General features: G+C 40.0%; 2 protein-coding genes across 2 annotated transcripts; both read right to left on the bottom strand.

Moving 5' to 3' along the window:
- Nucleotides 1-2,929: 2,929 nt before the first annotated feature.
- LOC110630879 lies at nucleotides 2,930-8,066 on the bottom strand. Its single transcript, XM_021778511.2, has 4 exons — nucleotides 7,896-8,066; nucleotides 7,673-7,766; nucleotides 6,181-6,390; nucleotides 2,930-3,814 (listed from the first exon to the last, which is right to left on the bottom strand). Exons 1-4 carry the CDS (start codon nucleotides 7,968-7,970, stop codon nucleotides 3,066-3,068), a joined length of 1,128 nt encoding a protein of 375 aa, XP_021634203.1. The 5' UTR covers nucleotides 7,971-8,066; the 3' UTR covers nucleotides 2,930-3,065.
- An 11,216-nt stretch (nucleotides 8,067-19,282) lies between these two features.
- On the bottom strand, nucleotides 19,283-21,837 carry LOC110631064 (protein DETOXIFICATION 12). Its single transcript, XM_021778774.2, has 7 exons — nucleotides 21,385-21,837; nucleotides 20,531-21,075; nucleotides 20,362-20,448; nucleotides 20,182-20,238; nucleotides 19,836-20,074; nucleotides 19,540-19,745; nucleotides 19,283-19,434 (listed from the first exon to the last, which is right to left on the bottom strand). Exons 1-7 carry the CDS (start codon nucleotides 21,652-21,654, stop codon nucleotides 19,372-19,374), a joined length of 1,467 nt encoding a protein of 488 aa, XP_021634466.1. The 5' UTR covers nucleotides 21,655-21,837; the 3' UTR covers nucleotides 19,283-19,371.
- Nucleotides 21,838-22,083: the final 246 nt, after the last annotated feature.

The raw sequence follows: 22,083 nt of genomic DNA on the forward strand, positions 1-22,083 counted from the left end.
ACTTTCGGCTCTGGAGGGACTTTCGGCCGCCGAACCTGCCGCTGAAAGTGCCCTGTTCAGCCTTCCTTTGCATGATTTATGTGATTGTTTTAAGGTGTTTTAGGGGGTTTTTGGGGAGTATTCTAGAGTCATGTTCATGGATGTTTGGTCCCTCATTTGAGTCCACCTGTGTAGGTTCGGACCCGAGGAACCAAGGACCTCAGCAGTGAGATAGCTGCTTCAGAATCATTAGAGCTTCAGCCAGAGGTGAGTGGAATAACTCTTTATGTTTCCAAGCAAATAAATAAACTTTGAGCATGATACATGCATCACGTATGCCATGAGATATACTAGGTTGTTTGCATTAGAATTCACGAATATATTGCATTGCATAACTTGATGATGATGTGGATGGATGTTGGATGACCCTTTAGTCCTCGTATGTTATGGTATGATGATGATACGGTACGGATAGCCAGTGAGGCTCATTCTACGCCCCTGACACTATGTTAAGAGAAAGACCAGTGAGACCCATTCTACGCCCCTGACACTATGGAATGTTATGTTATGCTATGTTATGTTAAGAGAAAGACCAGTGAGGCCCATTCTACGCCCATGGCACGATTGGACTATGTAGAGGACTATTGGTGACAAGTCCATCCTTGATGTGATTTGTTTGTGATGTGTTGCATTTCATGAAAGCATGAAATTTAAATTGAATGTTTATTTATTCTGCTCACTGGGCTTTATAGCTCACCCCTCTCCTTTAACCTCCAGGTTTTTAGGTACAGGGTAGACCAGGAGGTCAGCAGGAGTAATATCATGTTTTATGTAATAGATATAGATGTTGACATGAATATGATGTAATGTAAAAGTATAGTTTAGAAATGTAATGTAATGATGCTTATGGAAGTTTAGAGTTGTGCTTGACCATAGTATGTTGTCAATCCCTTTTTAGTACATGATCTTAAATATTTAATGATGATTATGTAAACCAAGCTTAATGTATGTTATGGTACCCCATTGGAGTATTTGATGAGGACTCCAGTGAGAGGTTTTATGTTATGATTTGTGCATGCACAGGTTAAGTTTGGTGAATGAATGAATGAATGAATGAATGAATGAATGAATGAGTGAAAGAATGAATGAATGAACAAATGAATGAATGAACGAACGAATGAATAAATGAGAAAGTTTTAAATTTTTATGTAATTGTTGATCATGTATGGGATTAAACAGGTTTTCAAGCATGTATGTTAGGCTTGCTACGGTTCCCGGCGGCCTTAAGCCGATCTGGATCCTAGCGCCGGTAGCGGTCCGGTTTCCGGGTCGTTACATCCTACTTTAACTAGGAGGTATGGAGGAAAGAGTCCAAGTGCCTATAAATTTGCTAAAGGATGGAATGAGAAAGGCGAATTTGCAAAGACTCTCCTTAGCAAAGCCTCCAAAAAGATGAAGAAGTGGGCTTATGTGAATCAACAAAATGTAGAGTTTAAGGAAGGGGACTTGGTGCTAGTCAAGTTGTTGCCCCACACAGTGAACAACTACAGCCTGATTTACAAAGCTTTATTGAAAAGGTATGAAGGACCCTTTCTGATGGAGAAGAAAGTTTGTAAGGTTGGGAAGGTAGCTTACAAACTCAAGCTTCCTCCCCACATTGAAACTCACCCCATCTTCCATGTGAGTTTGTTGAAGCCATATTATCAAGATGAGGAAGAACCAACAAGGGGGGAATCCAAGAGAGCACCAACATCTGTAGCAACCACTCATGCTAATAGAGTAAAAGAGATAATTTCTCATAGGGTGGTACCAAGAAGGGGCAACCATTTGTATCATACTGGCAACCTCTAGCAAAATGAGGATGAGATTCTATCATATTGGCAAGGCGCGGCTAGAACATCGCCGAAATAGCTGAAAGAGAATGTTACAGCCTTCACAATTGCTCCCGCAAATCCAAGACTTTTTGCGAAGGAAGGAGGCCCATTAGAGGCGGACAAGATCCAATTGGGCATTGGCACTAGCAAGACAGGCTACGAAGCTCGGCTGAAGCTGCAAGACTGCAAGGGAGAATGACTGCAAGTCTATGAACTGCCAAGTGAGGTTCGATGGGCGAGAATCCTCGTAGGCACGAGGTTTAGTTGGGGTGGGAACTAGGCAGAAGCCAATTGGGGCGCTACAGTATCACCTAGGAGATGTGGGGCGCTACAGTACCACCTAGGAGATGTTGGGGGCCAATTTTGGCTCGGCACTGGACAAGATTTTGGACCGGACTGGGCTGCTGGGCGCTTAAGCAGAAGCAAGGAAGATGCACGCCCAGCTTGTGCAAAAGCTAAACTTGCCAATTTTCTAGAAGCTATTGGGGGAGTCTGGTGCAGAAGCTAGAAGGGAGTGAAGGCAACTTCCTTATCGTTTTCTGTCGATTGGAAGGAGAAGCAAGTAGAATTTTTCTGTGGGACCTACATTGTCTACAATTTATCACTAATTTTATGTGGCTCCCATTTATTTGCTATTTTCCTTATTTTTAAAAATTCTAAAACTTCTCCCTACACCACTACTTAGGTGAGCTTGTAACCTATAAATATCCCCATTTGTATTCATTTGTACACATTTGCACACATATGTAAAAACTCTCTAAGCTAACCAAAACCCACCCCTTGTACATCCCACTTGTAAGTAATACAAGTTTTATTCCTTCCTTCCATCTTTTGCAACATTGCTCCATTGGATCAATTAACTTCCTCTCCATACTTAGCTTCTATTAGTATCTTTTTTACTGTAGTTCCTATTTGCTGAACTACAATGCTAAGAAGGGGCTGACTTAGTTCTTGGACTAAGGCCATACGGATCTAAGCCGATTCTTGACAGATTGAACCGTGATCACTCAAGGACAGTGACACCTCCCCTCTTGTAATGCATTCCTAACGACTTTAAATGCTAAAAAAGCATTTAAAAAAAAAAAAAAACAACTTGGTGTTATTGTCTTTTTCTTTTTTTACTGCAATTGTTTGATGGGAATAACAATAACATATGAATAGTCTATGGATATGATAATGCACACAGGAACATGTATAAATGATCAATAACAACTATGGATCAGCACCCATCACCTCCCCCTCTCTGTAATCGCTGACGGTAACATTGTGCATTTTGGCTTCTATATCAGTTGTACAGGAGTTCTCTAGTTCAGATTCCATTTGTGTTATTGAACTCCTCAAGCCACTGCATGCCTGTGAGAAGGTCGCCGAAGAGGTTTTGAAGCTTTCTACCACAGCCAGCATTTCACTGATGATATGGGATAATCCCTCCAAAGCTGCCTTTATGGCGATAACTTCTTGTGGGGGATAAAGACATGCTCCAAGCTCATCAATATGTACACTGATTCCTCGACACAGATTTAATAACTTCTCCAAGGAATCCACAAAACTGCCACCATCGTCAGGTTTTTCCTGCTTAAGCATACCAGTGATCGTACGAATAAGTTCCTTTATGACAACAGTTGTCTCAAACACGACCCTGATTGCTGATTGAGCAACTTTCATCTCTTCAGGTGATAAGTCATTGCCTAGTTCGTCGAGACTCAAATTATCATCATCTTGGACCCCGCTTGCTGCTGTAGGAACACCATCATCAGAAGCCTCATCCGTCAGACTGGTGGAAGCCGGCTTGAGCTCCTTCAACTCACGAAGAACATCCTTCACTGAAACTGCAACTTGTGTCATTGCACGTCCAATTGCTGTGATATTTGTGGCAGGAGTCTTCTTAAGAGAAGAACATGCTTCCCATACAGGACCAACTAACTGAGTGACTTCAAGTTTTAAGTCTTTATTGCGAGATCCTGCATTTGTTAAGGGGAAAGCAAACAAAATATAAATCAAATTGTTTTGATTGGCATAAATTCCATGATAGCCTAGCGTATTTAGATGATGTGTAAGATGATTTGAGTGATATCATAACAAGCCTCGCTTTATAAAATGAAACTAAAATAATTGGATTTTGTCAAATGGCTAACTAAAGAAAAGTTCATATATATGCAAAATTACTTCCAATTTTGAGCTAGGAAGTTTATTACTTTTTTAATCCAAAATTGCCTCTGTTTTCCGATTTCAAAATGTCCATGTTCATTTTTGGGATCCATAATGGACATATGACACAATAATTGGCTGTCTTAAATGCTCCTCACATTGCTTGTAAGAATTATAGCTGATTTTATGGAGCTTTTTACCCAATAAAGGTAAAAAAAAATTAAAAAAATTCTTAAACCCAATGGCAAAAATATTTTCTCAGCCCAAAGCGAAATTGAAAATTTAAAAAAAAAAAAATCAACTATAAAGTGCGGTAGTTGATAAATACAAAAAAATAATTTTTAAAAAACAAAAAAAATATACCTTACCGGACACTATATGTGCAGTAAGGTATTATATATATATATATATATATTGAAAGTTTATTTACCTTATGACCCTTGAAAGTTTAATAAAATTTATAATTTAATCCATACCTTTTAAATAGCAAATAATTCAATTCTTAAATTTTTATTTTATTAATAAAATATACATTTTTTAAAATTTACTATTAATCATAAAAAAAATAAGTAAATTATGAACCCATAACCTCAATTTTCTTAATTTTTAATATATGTTAATATATTTTATAACTGTCTTATATTAAAATTTTTTTCACTATATAAGCCCCACACCTTTAACCTCTAAATTTTCTAATCTCTTATATATATCAAGATATTTTATCATAGTCGAGTTAAATATTTTCCTAGCTCTATTAAAGTAAGTAAATTTAATACAACTCACAAATTATTTTTTATAAAATTTATATAATTTTTTACAATATATTTGCAATAAACAGATATATGAAATAAAAATAATATATAAACACTTAAATTAAATTATTTATATTAATAAGATAAAAAAATTAATACAAACACTACAATTAAATTGTTTATATTAACATGATAAAAAAAATTTAATAGAATATTGTCATAATATGTGAAAGAATTTTATTTTGTTAACAGAATAATTATTTCATTAAAATTTATTGTTGAACTAATAATTTAGTCGTTTGAATTTTTTTTTTATAATAATTTAGCTCTTATATTTAAAAAAATTTATATAAATTTATTAAAACAATTATTATTTTAATAGTGTTGGAAAAATTATTAATATAAGTCTACAATAAAATATCTTGACATAAATAAAAAAATTAATAAATTAAAGATTAAGAGATTACTAAGTGAAGAAAAAATTTAATATAAAACTGATATAAATACCTTGATATAAATAGAAAATTAAAAAATTTAAGGCTTAAAGATTTTGGGTTTATACAGCAGAGAAAAATATTTAATATAAAATTGCTATAAAATATTTTAATACATATTGAAAACTGAGAGAATTAGAGTTTGTGGCATGACTAATAGTAAATTTTAGAAACTGTGTATTTTATTAATAAAATAAAATTTTAAGAATTGAATTATTTATTATTTAAAAAGCATAGATTAAATGGTAAATTTTATTAAACTTTCAAGAACCATAGTATAAATCAACCAACTTTTAATATATATACATATATATATATATAATAGTAAGATATATTTTTTTTATTTTTTAATATTTTTTTGATTTATCAACTACTGCAATTATAAAGTGTGTAGTTGACTTTTTTTTTTTAAAAAAAAAAAAAAAAAAAAAAAAACTCCACTATAAATTTCAATTTCGCCATGGTCTGAGAACCAGGGTTTAAAAATTTTACCTTTGTTGAGCAAAAAGCCTGATTTTATGAGACTAGATTCTATTCATCTTTTCTTGGTTCATGTTGATTCTTCAAGTTTGAAGACAATAAATTCTCTTATATTTCCAAACTGGGATCATGCATGTATATTGTCTGACCCAGTCAAAATCCTTGTATATAAATAGGGGTGATTTGTGGCGTGTGTATATTTCACAGTTTATTAGTTTAATACATTCCAATGCCAGTGCAACTTAGGTTGACACTATCACCTTGTTTCTTGACAAGTGTTAAGAATTTTCTTCTTTTGTTTTTCAGAAAAAGCATCGATTTCGGAAAGATTGCCAACAATCAGATTGCTTCATGAATATCCAATTAGCGTGTGTTTGTTTCTTTGCTATACCTGGGCAGTATGGGGCGCATATGATTTCAAAGATATGGGCATACATGAGAGGGAGAGATTACCATATGAAGCTACAGTTTCCATCATCAACTTAAAGCTGCAATCAACAACTTGCTTGACAGAAGCATGGATACAGGAAGAAAGAGTAGGGCCTGCGCCCACTCTGCTTCCATGAGAAAGCAACAGGAAACCCTGCAGTGTATTGAAGTATGTAGCCATGTTCTCCTCAACTGCTTTCAATTCTGGTTTTTCCCCAGTCCAAAGCATTCCAACTGCATAGTGCGTTGCAGAATCAGTAAACTAATCGATTTGTTGAATTTGAGACATCATGCTACATAGAAATCAGACAAAAAATGGGCAGCTATTGCTTCCTCCAGGGAAAAACAAACGAACTGGTTTAAATCTCATTTTCATGTGATAGATATGGATGATGTGGGGGGCACAAAAAAAAACCTATTGGTACTCCCTTTTTTGTGTGCGTCATTCTCCTAATTTGAAAAGCATAAAAATGAACAGCATTGAAAAACTATTCTGAATAGAAACCAAGCATATGATGTTCACAAAAAGAGAAGATGAATAATGATCTTGATACAGTATTTGCATCCTGGAAAACTTGAAGAATCCATACATTGGAACATGGAAGGGTGGTACCGGTCATTTTGGCCAGTGGAACCCTCTCCCCTTTTGTTGATCATTGTGTTTTTTTTTCATCTTCTCCTTTATTTGTTTTTCTTTTACCTTTTTCTTCTTTGAAATAGTTTCCAGATCTAGCATTATTTTGTATGGTTTTCTTGTTTGTTGTTCTTACATCTGGAGGTTTCCTACCTCATCTTGGAGGTCTATGTCCCCTCCAACACGTATAGAGTTTTTATGTTATCTCCATCTAGTGTGGGGTGTTGGTTCTGTTTTGTAGGATCAATGTATAGTAGATAGAAACTGATTTGCAGTGGTTGATTTTTCCTTTACAGGATCTTGGTAGTGCATTCCATTCCTATGGTTCATGCTATTTGCATTGTCATTTGCAATTAGATCCTACTTCCTAGATTAGGCCAGATGTGATCCAAAACCTGTTCAGCTGCTTTGAAGAAATGTCTGTTTTGGTTTGCAAATGATCCAGTTGTTTTGATAGGAGTTCATGTTCTTAGTCTGGTCTTCCGAAGTGGGGTAATATCCTCCCTGGTTTATTTGTGTTACTTGAATTTGATGGATGAAATACTTATCCCTCCGTTTGGAATAAAACATTTGGCTTTCTAACAATTCTCTTCTTTTAAGGAAAGAATTAAATTATTTATAATTTAAAATTTTTTATCTTTATGATTTTATAAGAATTCAAAAGAATTATTTTTCCCATGCCAAACAAAGGGTACATATTTTTTCTAATAATTTTTTTTCAAAAAAAAACTTCAAATTCATTTCCATAGTATACTCCTAAATAGAAAGATGCCCAAGTAACAAAAACACAAAAACGGATTCAGAACATAACCAAAACAGGAGAATCACATGAAAGCATAAAAAAAAAATAAGTGCACAGGTTAGAAAGGAGATATACTGTACCAATAGTAGCTTGCTTGGAGACCTGGTCACCCATTTTCACAACATCTACCCAGCTCACTTTATCCAGTGATGCAGCTGGTGCCTTATCCAACAACTACCCAAGAAAACCCAAATAAAACCAACTAAATTTAGATAAATTTTCTACCCAAAAAAATAATCACAATAAAATTTGTAAACAGATGTGAGTTTAGATGTATCGATTCACAGCTCTGAATTAGATAACCTGGAAAGTCTCATGAATGGTGTTGAGGTGTGAATTAAGAGTTTGATTCAGTCGCTCTTTATCCGCTTTCCCCATCCCTCGCTCTTCTGCTAACTGCTTTTGGGTTTTGGCTTTTGGCTTCTGGCTTCAGGGATTTTGGGGTTTATGATGAGAAATGAGTTACTGAAATAGAGACGCCAGCAAATTCGTCCTTAACTACACAGCCACACACCCAATTGAAAACGACATCGTTTACTTTCCAGAGTTTTTGCGCTCTAAAAATTAGCAATTAACTATTGACCATTTTGTAAACTTGTCTATGCGTTTATTTATTTATGGGTAAATTACACTTTACTCTCTCATTTTTAGTGTAATTGACGGATCGATCTCTGTAATTTTAAAACCGAATACTTAATCCATTTATAATCAATTAAAGCTTCTTCAGCGCCCGCATGCCCTATTCGCTCCCAACATGATCCAGCACTCACACTCTTCTGCGAGCCTCTATTACAACTGCTATCATCAATGTCTGATTTCGATAGAACTGCTTCCCTTGCAAGAATATTCAAGTCTATCGCTCATGCTATCAACGCTGCCGGATTTCGATAGAAGCAAAAATTGTCAAATCCACTATCCATACTATCACTGGTACCCAAGTCGGTAGAACTGTTACATCACAAAAATTGATAAGTCCACTACCCAAATTACCATCGGAGCTATAATTTTGGTAGAATTGCTTCCGTCGTAAAAAATTGCCAAGTCTATTACCTGTGCTATAACCAGTGTCTAATTTCGGCAGAATTGCTTTTGTCGCAAAAATGGCTAAATCTATCACCCATTCTATTACTGGTGTCCAATTTTGGCAGAATTGCTTTTATTGTAAAAGTTATTAAGTCCATCACACAAGCTACTACCGGTACCCAATTTTGACAGAACTGCTTCTATTGCAAAAATTGTCAAGTCTACTATCTATGCTACCATTGGTATCCGATTTCGGCAGAACTCATTTCATCACAAAAAGTTGTCAAGTCTACCACCCATGCTATCGTCGGTGCCCGATTTCGACATAACCGCTTCTGTCACAAAAATTGCTAAGACTTTCACCCATGCTATCACCGGTGCCTGGTTTCGACATAACCGCTTCTGTTGCAAAATTGTCAAGTCTATCACCCATACTATCACTGGTGTCCGATTTCGGCATAACCACTTTCGACGCAAAAATTACCAAAAATTGCTAAGTCTATCACCCATGCTACCACCTGTGCTCAATTTGGGAAAAACTGCTTCCGTCACAAAAATTGCCAAGTCCACTATCCATGTTATCATCATTGCCCGATTTTGGCATAACTGCTTTCGTCGCAAAAATTGTCAATTCTATCACTTATTTTACCACTGATGCTCAATTTCGGCAGAACTCCTTCCATTGCAATAATTGTCAAGTCCATCACGCATGCTACCACCGATGCTCGATTTCAGCATAGCTGCTTCCGTTATAAAAATTATCAAGTCTATCACCAATGCTACTATTAGTGCCCGACTTTGCAGAATTGCTTTTATCGTAAAAATTGCCAAGTCTACTATCCATGTTATCATCGGTGCTCGAATTCGACATAACTGCTTCCGTCGTAAAATTTACTAAGTCTATTACCCATGCTACCACCGGTGCCCAATTTCGGCAGAACTACTTCTATCGCAAAAATTGTCAAGTCTACCGCCTATGCTACCACCGGTGCCCGATTTCGGTATAATTGCTTATGTCGCAAAAATTATCAAGTTTATTACTCATGCTACTACTGGTACCCAGTTTCGACAGAACTGGTTATATCGTAAAATTGCCAAATCCACCATCCATGCTACCACCGGTACCCGATCTCGGCAGAACACCTTCCGTCATAAAAATCACCAAGTCCACCACCCATGTTACCACTGACACCCAATTTCGATATAATCGCTTCCGTCGCAAAAATTATCAAGTATATCACCTATGCTACCTCCGGTGCCCGATTTTGACAAAACTACTTCCATCGCAAGAATTGTCTATTCTATCACCCATGCTACCACTGATGTTTGATTTCAGCATAACTGCTTTTGTCATAAAAATTATCAAGCCTATCACCCATACTACCATCGGTGCCCGATTGCGTTAGAAGTGCTTCCATCGTAAAAATTGTCAAGTCCACCACTCATGCTACTATCGGTGCCCAATTCTAGCATAACTGCGTTTATCACCCATGTTATCAATGGTGTCCTATTTCTACATAATTGGTTCACTCGCAAAAATTGTCAAATCCATCACCAATGCTACTACTAGTGTCCGATTTCAGTATAATTGCTTCCTCCCAAAAATTGCCAAGTCCATCACCCATGGTACCACTGGTGCCTAATTTCGATAGAACTGTTTTCCTCATAAAAATTGCGAAATCTACTACCCATGCTACTATCGGTGTCCGATTTTGATATAACCACTTTTATCGCAAAAATTATCAAGTCTATCACCCATGCTACTCCCGGTACCCGATTCCGGCAGAACTGCTTCCATCGCAAAAATTGTCAAGTCCACCACCCATGCTACCACCAATGCCTGACTTCGATAGAACTACTTCCATCGCAAAAATCGCCAAGTCCACCACCTATACTACCACCGATGCCTGATTTTGGCATAAACGCTTATGTCACAAAAATTGTCAAGTCTATCACCCATGCTACTCCCGGTGCCCGATTTCGACAGAACTGCTTCAATCGCAAAAATTGCCAAGTCCACCACCCATGCTACCACCAATGCTTGACTTCAACAAAACTGCTTCCGTCACAAAAATGGCCAAGTCCACCACCCATACTACCACCGATGCTCGATTTTGGCATAAACACTTTCGTCACAAAAATTACCAAGTCTATCACCCATGCTACCACCAGTGCCTGATTTTGATTGAACTGCTTCCATCGCAAAAGTTGCCAAGTCTACCACCTATGCTATCACCGATATTCAATTTTGGCATAACTGCTTCTGTCGTAAAAATTGCCAATTCTATTACCTATACTACCACCGGTGCTCAATTTCAGCAGAACTGCTTTCATCATAAAAATTGTCAAGTTTACCACCCATACTACCATCGGTGTCCGATTTAGGCATAACTGCTTTCGTTGCAAAAATTGCCAAATCTAGCACCCATGCTATCAGCAGTGCCCGATTTCGACATAACTGCTTCCCTCGCAAAAATTGCCAGATTCACCACCCAAGCTACCATCGGTGCCCGATTTCAGCATAACTGCTTCCCTTACAAAAATTTCCAAGTGCACCACCCATGCTATCACTGGTGCCCAATTTCGATAGAACTGCTTCCTTCGCAAAAATTGCCAAGTGCACCACCCATGCTATAGATGCCCGATTTCAACATAATCATTTTCGTTGCAAAAATTGACAAGACTATCACCTATCCTACTATCGGTACCCAATTTCGGCAGAACTGCTTCCATCACAAAAATTGCCAAGTCCACCACCCATGCTACCATTAGTGCCTGATTTCAGCATAACTGTTTTTGTCGCAAAAATTGTCAAGTCTATCACCGGTGCCCGATTTCGGCAAAACAGCTTCCATCGCAAAAATTGCCAAGTCCACCACCTATGTTACCACTGGTGATCGATTTCGGCATAACTGCTTCCACCGCAAAAATAATTAAATCTATCACCCATGCTAGTAGTGGCTGTGGAGTACTTCTCAAAATGGCCAGAGGCGGAAGCAATCCCCACAATCACAGCCCGCAAGATGATAGATTTTGTATGGGGGAATATCATCTGCAGGTTTGGAATAACGAGGGTACTCATCTCAGATAACGGCAGACAATTCAACTGTAGTGCCTTCAGAGCATTCACAGCAAACATGGGCATATGGCACAAATTCTCCTCGGTAGCTCATCCTCAGACTAACGGCCAGACAAAGGTCACCAACAGAGCTATCCTCCAAGGGTTAAAGAAGAGGCTGGATGGGGCAAAGGCAAACTGGGCAGAAGAACTCAATAGCATCTTGTGGGCACTCCGAACTACCCCCAGGTCGTCTACTAAAGAAACGCCTTTTGCACTTGCATTTGGCACTGAGGCCGTAGTCCCAATCAAGCTACAAGTCCCTACACATCGGGTCCAGTTCAATGACGAGAACGCGAATAATGATAAACTGAGAAGTAACCTTGATGCCCTAGAGGAAGTTAGAGAGGAAGCCCAAATCCGAACTGTCGCTTATCAACAAAGAGCGGCCCGTTATTACAATCAAAGGGTCAGGGAAAGAAGCCTGAAGGTAGGAGACCTGGCCCTGAGAAACCTGGAAGCTACAGGAAAAAGAGCGGCGGTAGGCAAGTTGGCACCGACCTAGGAGGGCCCGTTCAAAATAGCAAAAGTAGTCAAGCCAGGAGTATATCGAATCGAGGATATGCAGGGAACCCTGAGCCTCACGCCTGGAATATCTAGCACCTGAAGAGGTACTTCCCTTAAAATATTTGTAAAGAAAATTCTTATACTCTGAAAACATGAATGAAGGGAATAACACCATTTTTGGCAAAGCAATGTTATCTCTATTACTGTGAGTATTAACTCTCTCTGAAAAAGAAAAGAACAGATCCCAGAAGACCTCGGTGAGGTAGGTGGTCGGGCCCCTAAAGTGCCCCCGCCACCACAAAACCGGCTGAGATAACGAAACGACAGTAAGGCCAATGAGTCTGAATCCCATGCAAGGCTAAAGAGCCCAGAAGCGGAAGTAAGGCCACAGAGCCCAAACCTTATAGAAGACCTCAAGAAGGTATAAGACCAGGAGAGATCCCCAAGATCTCCCAGAGCAAAAATGGCCGGTGAGATCCCCGAGATCTCCCGGAGCAAAAACGGCCGGTGAGATCCCCGAGATCTCCCGGAGCAAAAACGGCCGGTGAGATCATCGAGATCTCTCGGAGCAAAAACAGCCAGCGAGATCCCCAAGATCTCCCGGAGCAAAACTAGACCCCGACCTCCCAAAGGAGCTCGGGTCCTAAGAGAAAGGGACTCAAATCTCACGCGACAACCAAAAGAGGCAAAGCGTCGTGCCGATCTCAAAAAGGTACTAAAGCATATATAAAAAGTCTAAATCCGAACTCGGATTACAGGCTAGTAAGACACCGACCCCAAAAATTGACTGATGGCACTAAACCAGCTCGGCTAACCTAGAGGAAGATCTAAGCAACAAAAAACCTAGCCGGGGAATACCCGAGAACTGAATCATCAGATGAAAGACGACAAGAGGCCAAAAGTGCCGACCTGAAAACACGAACTCAGAAAACCAAGCAAAAAGAGAGCCAAGCTCAGAAAGCTCAAAGGCAAACCGAAGGCAACAAATCTCATGTGATCCAAGAGGAAATCCAATGGCATGAGCAGATAGGGCCCCGGCCTTGATTCCTATTCGAACAAAACTTGAAGCAAGAGGTTGAACTTGATCATTACCTTAAAAGGTACATGATCTTCCTTACTTTGGTTATATGAAGGTTATACACCCGAGCTCATATCAATGGAGCAACGAAAGAAAGATGAGGATACCCTCGTGAGAACCATTAAAACTCAAAAGTTGAGAGCTTAATTAACTGTTAAAGAACCGAGCTTGGAAGGAAGGCTCAACATGGTTAAACTCTGTGAAAAATTAAGTGAATACATAGCTTAAGGGCTGTTGTGCTTAAGATAAATCCAGTTCGAAAAAACTCACAAGTACGAATACCTTTACAAGATTAGAGGAATTCATAAGTCAGAGGGCAAGTCCCTTGTTGAATGGCCAGCCCTGATTAGTTTACGGGCCTTAGAAAAATCACTGGGCATAAGGCTTAAGTGTTTATCCTTAATGCACTAACTTGATAGGTTTTAACAGATTATCTGATGAAGCCAGAAGAAATGAATAACAAGTAAAATAACTCAAAGTACCAACACAAGTTAGAAAATTAAATTTCATTAAGGAGAAAAGTAATTACGGCCTATTTCACAGTTTACTCTACTGAAGGAAAAACTGTCCTTAACGGACTTACATGCCTAGGGGCACTATCATCTACACTATCATTTACACTATCTGTATTTACATTGTTTACATTGCCGCTCATGGGAGGACCCGCATCCTCCTGCTCAGATCCCCCAGTACCCACAAAAGGTACGATCTCCTGCCCCTAAGGCCCAGCTCGGGTTCTGCCTCAGAAGGCTCAGCTGCAGTGCGAGAAGTTCCTTTGGGCAGAGGTCTATCATCCTCCTCGTAAATCACCTCCTCACCATCATAGTCTTCCTCTGCAGCTCGGAGTTCAGCCAACGGGGTGGAGGGAGCGTATCTGCCTGTCCTTAAGCCCCGGTTGTACCTAGAGACGAACATGCGGAAGCTTTTATTCCATATGGCTGTCTTCATCTCGCCAGAAGCTTTAAACTCCGCAAGTCGCCTCTCGCAGGCCTCAGCTACCTCGGCTTTAAATTCAGAAGAACTCTTTTAATTTCAGAGGCGAGCTTCATAGGCCTGCTCGATCTCTTTCTTCAGCTCGGGGGACTCCTTATACTCCCTCAGACGTTCTTCACACTCCAGCTGAACCCTGTCTTTAGCCAGCTTAGCGTCATCGAGCAGAGTTGAGCACCTCTTCTTCAAGGCCTCGACCTCTTGGCTAAGATACTGGTTCTGAAGTTTGGCTGCCTCAGCCTCCAAGGTCAAGTCTTTAAAATTTTCAGCCTGCTTGGCCAGCTCCTACTCGAGAACAACTACCCGAGCCAGGGATTCCTCCATTTGAGCCATTACAGCAGCATGATGAGACTGGGTTGCCTCAGAATCTGCCTTTAGGGCCTCGTACTGGTGGCGGATCTCATCCCTTTTCCTTCTGGACCTCTTACAGTGAAGATAGCTGTTTCAGGGCTTCTTTACAATGAATATCTGCTTCAGTTACCTTTTCGTCCGCTCTTTTGAGAGCGTCCAAGGCATATGTTAGCTCCGCCTGTAAGGACTTGGAACGCTCTTGAGCCGCGGCTAGATTGCTCCGGGCATCACTGGTGGCAGACAGGTTTTCCTCCAAACGTGCCTCCTCAACCCGGCGATCCACGGACTCCTGGAGAGCATGGTCGCGAGCATCCACCTCCATGAAGAGGCCCGTCACCTAGCAAAAAGAGAAAACTGTCATAACAAAGAAACAAAGAAAACCAAAATATGAGTAGGATTCGAAAGAGACAACTTACCATGAGGAGCATCTCCCTGATGATGTTCCCCAACTCTCCCCGAGGACGAGATCGAAACGCTGCCTGCTCCCGAGTAGAGCTGACCAAAAGGCCAGAGAGAGCAAGCAAGCGAGGATCTGAAGCTTCTGTGACCCCACCGAACATCCTCTCCCGCAGTATCTCTGCAACCACGCTCGCCGAAGATTGGTGAGTGATGTCCTCTGCATTCAAAATGTCATTGTCCGGGGCAGACAGCAGAGGCACCACATGAGTCTTTTTCTTCTTCTCGAGGGGAGGCAGGGCTGGAGCTGGCTTCCTTGAGGCTCGAGATCTCTTAGGGATGGGGGCAGGCACTTCAGAAGGAGGAGGACGCTTACTCCCGACCTCCACCGCCATGACCTCATCATTGGCCGAACTGGGCCCTTCTCCCTCAATAACAGGGGCAACCTCAGTAATGGCCCCTTGAATATCTCCCCCTGTCGGGCTGATCTCTTTCTTGCCCTCGGGAGCGCTGACGCCGGCTGGGTGCATCCCAGGCACCCCCTCAGGAATACCCTCGGAAGGCACAGCCAAATCCGTTCTCGTCAGGTCGACGTCCTCAACTGACCTGGCAGCGATCTGAGGAGCCCCCTCCGTTCTCGGAACTGAAACTCGTCGAGATTTTGGAGCCTGGGAGGATTGAGTGGCCGAGCTCGGTCTGTTGCGACTGGATGGCCTGGAAGATATGGTGCTTCGGGAGCTCGGCTTTGAGGCCCAGAAAGAAGCTGGGGCAGGAGGTCGGCCAACCGTCCTGGAAGATATAGCCTCGGCCACCTTTTGAGTAGCCTCTCCCACGGATTGCCCAGCCAGGAGGGCATCCAAAGCAGTGTTCATGCTCTTCCGAGATAGTGTAAGATTCTTGAGAGGTTTGATTTGGTCCATTTTCACCTCGGAAGCTGTAAAAATTCAAAACCGTGGCAAGTCAGAAGCAATCCTCAACAAAAAATGAAAAAATAAAACAAATCAGGTAAATGAAATAAGGTACCCGCGCCCTTAATATCCCAAAGGTTAGACGTGAACAAGCACTTTTCGACGTCATACTTCTTCTCCACAGAAGTCAGTCGAAGGAATCCGACCTGGTCGGTAAGGCTAAGCTGGGGCAGGTCATTGCAGCCCAGAGAGACATCCTCCCAGGGGAGATCGAGCTCCCAAGCCAACCCTGTCTGCTTCTTCAACTCTACCACCAAAAATCCCTCTATCCAGCCCTTGATGGAGTCCTTATAACCCGTGAAAATGGACAGTCCTCCGCGAGGGGCAAAGTAGTAAAATTTTTGGCTCGCCTTAACCAGCCTGAAGAAGCTAACGAACAGATGAACCGTGGGAGTGAACCCCCAGCTCAGACACACAGATTCGAAGGAAGACATGAAAAGAATAGAGTTAGGGGTTAGCATTCGAGGGGTAATCTCGAAATACCGGAAGACCTCGTTGAAGAACGGAGAAAAGGGGAAAGACAAACCATACTCCCTCTGCTTGATGAAAAAGACTAGACTGACGTCTCTTTGAGGGTCAACTAGGCCAGGGGGAGAAGGATCAGGAAGAACGATCCTCTCATTCCGGTAAGGAGCCCGAATGTGAAAAAGAGGGGTATCCAGGTATTCCCTAGAAATGAAATTCCTAATGTTGGACGAGGTGATGCTAGACTCTAGGTTGACCACATCGGGAAGACTAGAACTATCCATGGTAGAAGAAGAGGCGTACCTGAAAAGCGATTAGGGCGGACGAGCAGAGGAAAGTATAGAAAGCAGTAGAGCAGAGAAGAGCAAACGTTCTGAGGAGACTGACAGGAAATGAAATTTGAAACAGTGAAGAGCCGAAAAGATGTTTTGAGCAGTTTTGTCCATTGGGTGGCGTGGTCATTATTACTCTCGGTATTTACCCCCTCATCAGTCGGACAATAACTGACGAGAAGGTAAAGGGGCAATTGATGACCACTGGGTTTCTTCACCCCGGTCTAGGGCCAGGCCCATTACAATAGCCTATCACCTGGAGACCTTCATGCCTCCCACGCAAACCAGGTCCAGTCCGCTCAAGCCTTGAGACCGGGCTCCATCTGAATTTCTCAACCAGGCCGTTCCAGCCTTCATAGCCCCTCAAGCGGATCCCCTCTGGGCCTCGTTTTAATCTTATCTTCCGGCCCAGCCCGGAACCAGGAAGGAGATCAACCCATCTGTCTTGTGGGTCCATCCACACTCGCGCCCGGGGAGAATCATAGGCCGTTACGCATGGGGTAGGGATATGATATTCTCGTACGTCCGAATCAACATGGCAGGGACAGGTGGCCAATGATAGACAGTTTGTTATACGTCACTAGCAGACAAAAGAAAACAGATAAAAGGAGGATTGCACTCCTAAAAGCCTAAGCTTTTGTTAAGTTTACAGAACCCTTGTAAAACCCTATTTTCTGGATCTCAGATCATCAGTAATAATTTTATTTGTCTTTTAATTGTCTTTGAGAACCAAGTCTCATTATTCATAGATCATGTAATGTGTGAAGGTCCTGAAGGACAATGTGTCCTCCAAATTTGCCTAGGTGGCATCCTTGTCCTTCCATATTGTAGATGCTCAAAGTGACAAAGCTGAATAGCATGTTGTGACTTCCTTAGTGACAAAGCTGAATAGCTTGTCGTGACTTTCTTTTATTTGGAGGCACTTCTACAGATATTTGAATAACTGTAAAAGACCTGGATATGATCCCCAACCAAGCAGTTTGGAGGCCAGGTTAATCGAAAGCCAAGATAACATTTCCAATCTTCAGTTAGATACAAAGCTGCGGTAAAATAGGTGAAGTATATTAAAATTTATTCACTATGGGTAAATTCATATTATAGCTTCTTATTCAAGCTCAAATGGCACATTGCTTATGCAATTCATATTGTAGCTTCTTATTTCAGCTTAAATGGCATATTATATATTATGTTTGCAGGTGTTTCTTTTCTGACTTTATCTGAAGTCTGTATAAGAAGAATTAAAAATGATAAAAAGCCTTCCAATATCTTGTGCATATTATGAAATTGATAAATTAATATGACCTTTTGGCCAGGAAAGGTTCACTAACTTTACTGTGCGAGCTCAACTCACTACCATATCCCAACTCTGGTTCCTTCGGCGAGTAAATGTATCAGCTGCTGCAAATGGTAAGTGAAGCAACAACATTTGCAAACTCAACGTCATATCCCAACTCCCCTCGCTAGGTTGTGCATGTTGCACTTCCCGCAAGCCCATCTTGCGCCACGCCTTCACTGTAGCAGTGAATCTCGTTTCTCAGTGCTGGGCTCGTGCCTTCTTCAACTCAACGGCCTGCCATTCTCCTGTTGGGCTCGGTCTCACCTCCAGCGGCCTAACACTACCCATGTGGCCCAACAACATGTCCAGCAGCCATGCCACTCCTCCAGTGTCACTTCTATGCTAGCCTACCTTGCGCCCTGGCCACCTGCTAGTCCCAATTTCCCTACTCGTTGAACCTCGTTACCCCAGGCTGAACCTCACTCAACCCATTGTCAGCTTGCGGCACCGAAACTTTAACTACCTAATGCAAAATTAGCATGTTGGTCTACCAATTGGCTGTCGTATGCAACCAATTTCGGCCCCGCAACCTCTTCGGCTTATTTTTTCGTAACTCGTGAGATTTTTTATGTGACAAGCAACTCTATTTATGTAGTTCGGGTTGGGGAGTTCTGAGTTATTTGGATAGAGTTTTTAAGGTGGTTGTATATTTGGATCCTCTCCTTCTGGGCCCTATTCCCTTGATGTTGGCTTGGGCTTATACATGTAAGTCGGATTTTATTATAATCATTGGCTTTTTCATAGGATTTTTAATGCAATTCATCTATCTTATCTTTAGAACATATTGTTATTTTCCATCAAAACATAAATTCATGTGAGAAGCTCATGAATAAGACATGTTTTGGAAAATAGAAAAACATGTTAAGAATTAAATAATTATACAATTCAAAAATAAGTACTAAAAAAATCAACACACACTTAATGTAATTGATCAATTTAATTATGTTCACCATAGAATATGACGTATTATCCATAATATATAATTAGACTCATCTCTTAACAAAATATATAGAAAAATTAATTATATTTGAGTTAATATTTAAAATTTTAAATTATTTAATTATAAATAATCATAAAATTATTTAAAAGTTACTTTTTCAAATTAACCACTACCTAATCAGCTATCTATTACTAAAACAATTAATAGCGTCGTTATTAGAAGCAAAATAGTTTCTTACAAACTAACAACAAAATACGATTTGCTAATATGCTGATTCATATTAGAAGATTTTCTACTGAAGATCTTCCATGAAATATCCTTTCTCTTGCCTTCCTTGCCTGCAATATATATATCAAGAAATGACGAACATCAATTTCTTTTTTTCTTTTCTCTATTAATTAGTTTCCAAACAAAAAAGCTGAAGAAATGGAAGAACTCCACACCTGTTTTTCCCAATCTGTATAAATAATTACTAAAGAAAGCAGTAGAGTTTGCAAAAGGGCCCCAATATTTATTCCAATCCAAAGGCCTCTTCCTTTAAGCTGCAACCAAAATCCTAGTATTGCTGCAGCTGGAACTCCACACAGATATAAAGATGCAAGATTGACATAAGCTCCTATGTGCTGCCAGCCACAGCCCCTAGCTACACCTGAAACTCATCAACAAACAAAACTATTTACATCCCTTTATTCGCTGAAGCTCATTTATTATTATAATTTCAAGAAGTTGATAGAGAAACCTGAAAAAACGCCCTGTAATCCATCTATTATTACAGACAGACAAACCAGAGGAGCCATGGATGATACAGCGTCCACCACTTCTTTGTCGCTGCTGAAACTGTAGCCAAATACATGGCGGCTAACGAAGAGAGTTCCGCTCACCAGAATCAGCTCTGCAGCTGTGATAAACATCAGACAGCAGACAGCGGTGCGTGCCACTCGTGGTTTCCCAGCTCCTAATTCATTGGAGACTCTAGTGCTGCATTGATTGGATTCTCTTAATTTTTTTTTTCTATTAAAAAATTTCATAATATAGATCCTGCCACTAAAGAGAAGAAAAAAAAGTGTACAAATAGTGGAGCAAACCTCACTGCAGCACTTAGCCCATATGGAAATGAATAGAGAGTTGCAATTGTTGTGAGACTGTTTACAAAATAACATATTATTAAATTTGATCAAACATATATACAGAATTATTTTATTTTATTTTATTTTATTATTTATTTGAGATTGCAATAAGATGATATCTCGCGTAACAGAACTTACCATATAGACAGGACAGAAGTCTCCAGTTGTGGGTTTGGTAAGAGCCCTGACAACAATATTACCAACTCATATGACCACCATTGCAGGCTACAATCAATAAAAACAAACTTTAATATTCATCAAACTTCAATGCTACTAGGGTCAGAAAAGAAAATGATAATGAATTTACCAGATCATTACAGCAGAAGGAAGGGCGAAGCGAAAGAACTCCCCAATTCCATGGAACAGCTCCATAGAAATTGGAACACGGGTTTTGGAACAGGCAGGAGAAAATGTCATGTAAGATGCAAGAAAAATAACATTCAACCAATGGGAAACACTGATAGCTAATGCCCCTCCAAGATTTCTTAATCCAGACTTGAATACCAGTGTCCAACACAAGGGTATGTGTAAACAAAGAGTAACACAAGAGCTTATGAGCATGGGAATGGTTAAGCTCTGTGTTTGAAAATATTTTGTGAGCGGCTGAAAAATTGCATAAGCAAAGAGAGCAGGGACCAGCATGCTTGTGAATTTACCAGCTTCATGAGCAATTAAGGGATCCTGGCCGAGTAATAACAGCAGCTTTTCCATATTGAACCATATAATAGAAACAGCAAAAGCCACTAAGATTAGAGAGAAGATTGCACTGTAAGTTTGGCTTCCAAGTTTTCGATATTGCTCTGCTCCATAAGCTTGCCCACACAGAGTTTCAAGTCCACTCGCCATTCCACACTGTTTTGGCCATGCATATGATATAAACAAGATCAAAATTTTAGAAAGAGTGTTGGACTGAATTGCTATGTATAAAGAAGGAATTCTCTACTAAGTATACACCAAGAAGCAGCATTCACTTGAATGAGGATTCTAAGTTCAGGGTTTTTCAGTGCTTGCGAAATGATTGAATCTACACAATGATTCAGAGAAAGCAGAAAGTTCATGGATATTTGTATATAGCCATGCATTCATTCAAGTGAAGCTAGAAATTAGCAGTACTGAAGCAAAAAAATATGGCAAAAAAGTTAAAAATGGATACTTAATTACCATGAGACTGAAGCCAGTAACAGCAGAGAGAGAGATGGCTATGGCGCTGCTGGAGAGAGCAAGTTCACCAAGGTGACCCACCATCATCATCGATATTACGTTTATCAAGTAGAGAGATAGAGTTACAGTCACCATGGGACCTGCTATGTAAAATAGTTTCTTCCCTTCTTCGGTGAACACATCCCAAGTTAAAAAAGCTGAAACTTGTGCTTTGTCTTCTATCTGTTCTGGTAGTAAACTCTCCTGCAAGCTCTTCTGTGAGTCTTCCATGGATTCTTAGCTGCCTTTGACACCCTCTGTTCCTTTCAAGAGTACTTGAAGAAAAAGAGAAGATGAATAAAAGGGGCGGTTGATTAGGCCTGCCGGGCTAGCTAGTCACCACAAACCAATCGGTGGATTTTTCCTCCACTATGTTTTTGTTTGGAAGTATCACATCATGGATCCCTACAGCGAATGTTAGGTTGCTTTTTTTTAATTTCCCTTATTGTGAATGTTATAGTCTTGTTCAAAAAATTATAAAATATATATATATAATATTTTTAAATGTCTCTTTTTCAGAAAAAAGTTTTTTTTAATTATAAAAATATGTATTCTCAATTCAATAAATTAAAATTAAATTATATTTATATTAAATTAATATATTAAGAGTTAAAATATTTCTATTAAATATTCATTTTATTTATAAAAATTAAATTTTAA

This window comes from Manihot esculenta, chromosome 14, assembly GCF_001659605.2.
Source record: "Manihot esculenta cultivar AM560-2 chromosome 14, M.esculenta_v8, whole genome shotgun sequence".
Lineage (NCBI taxonomy): Eukaryota > Viridiplantae > Streptophyta > Magnoliopsida > Malpighiales > Euphorbiaceae > Manihot > Manihot esculenta.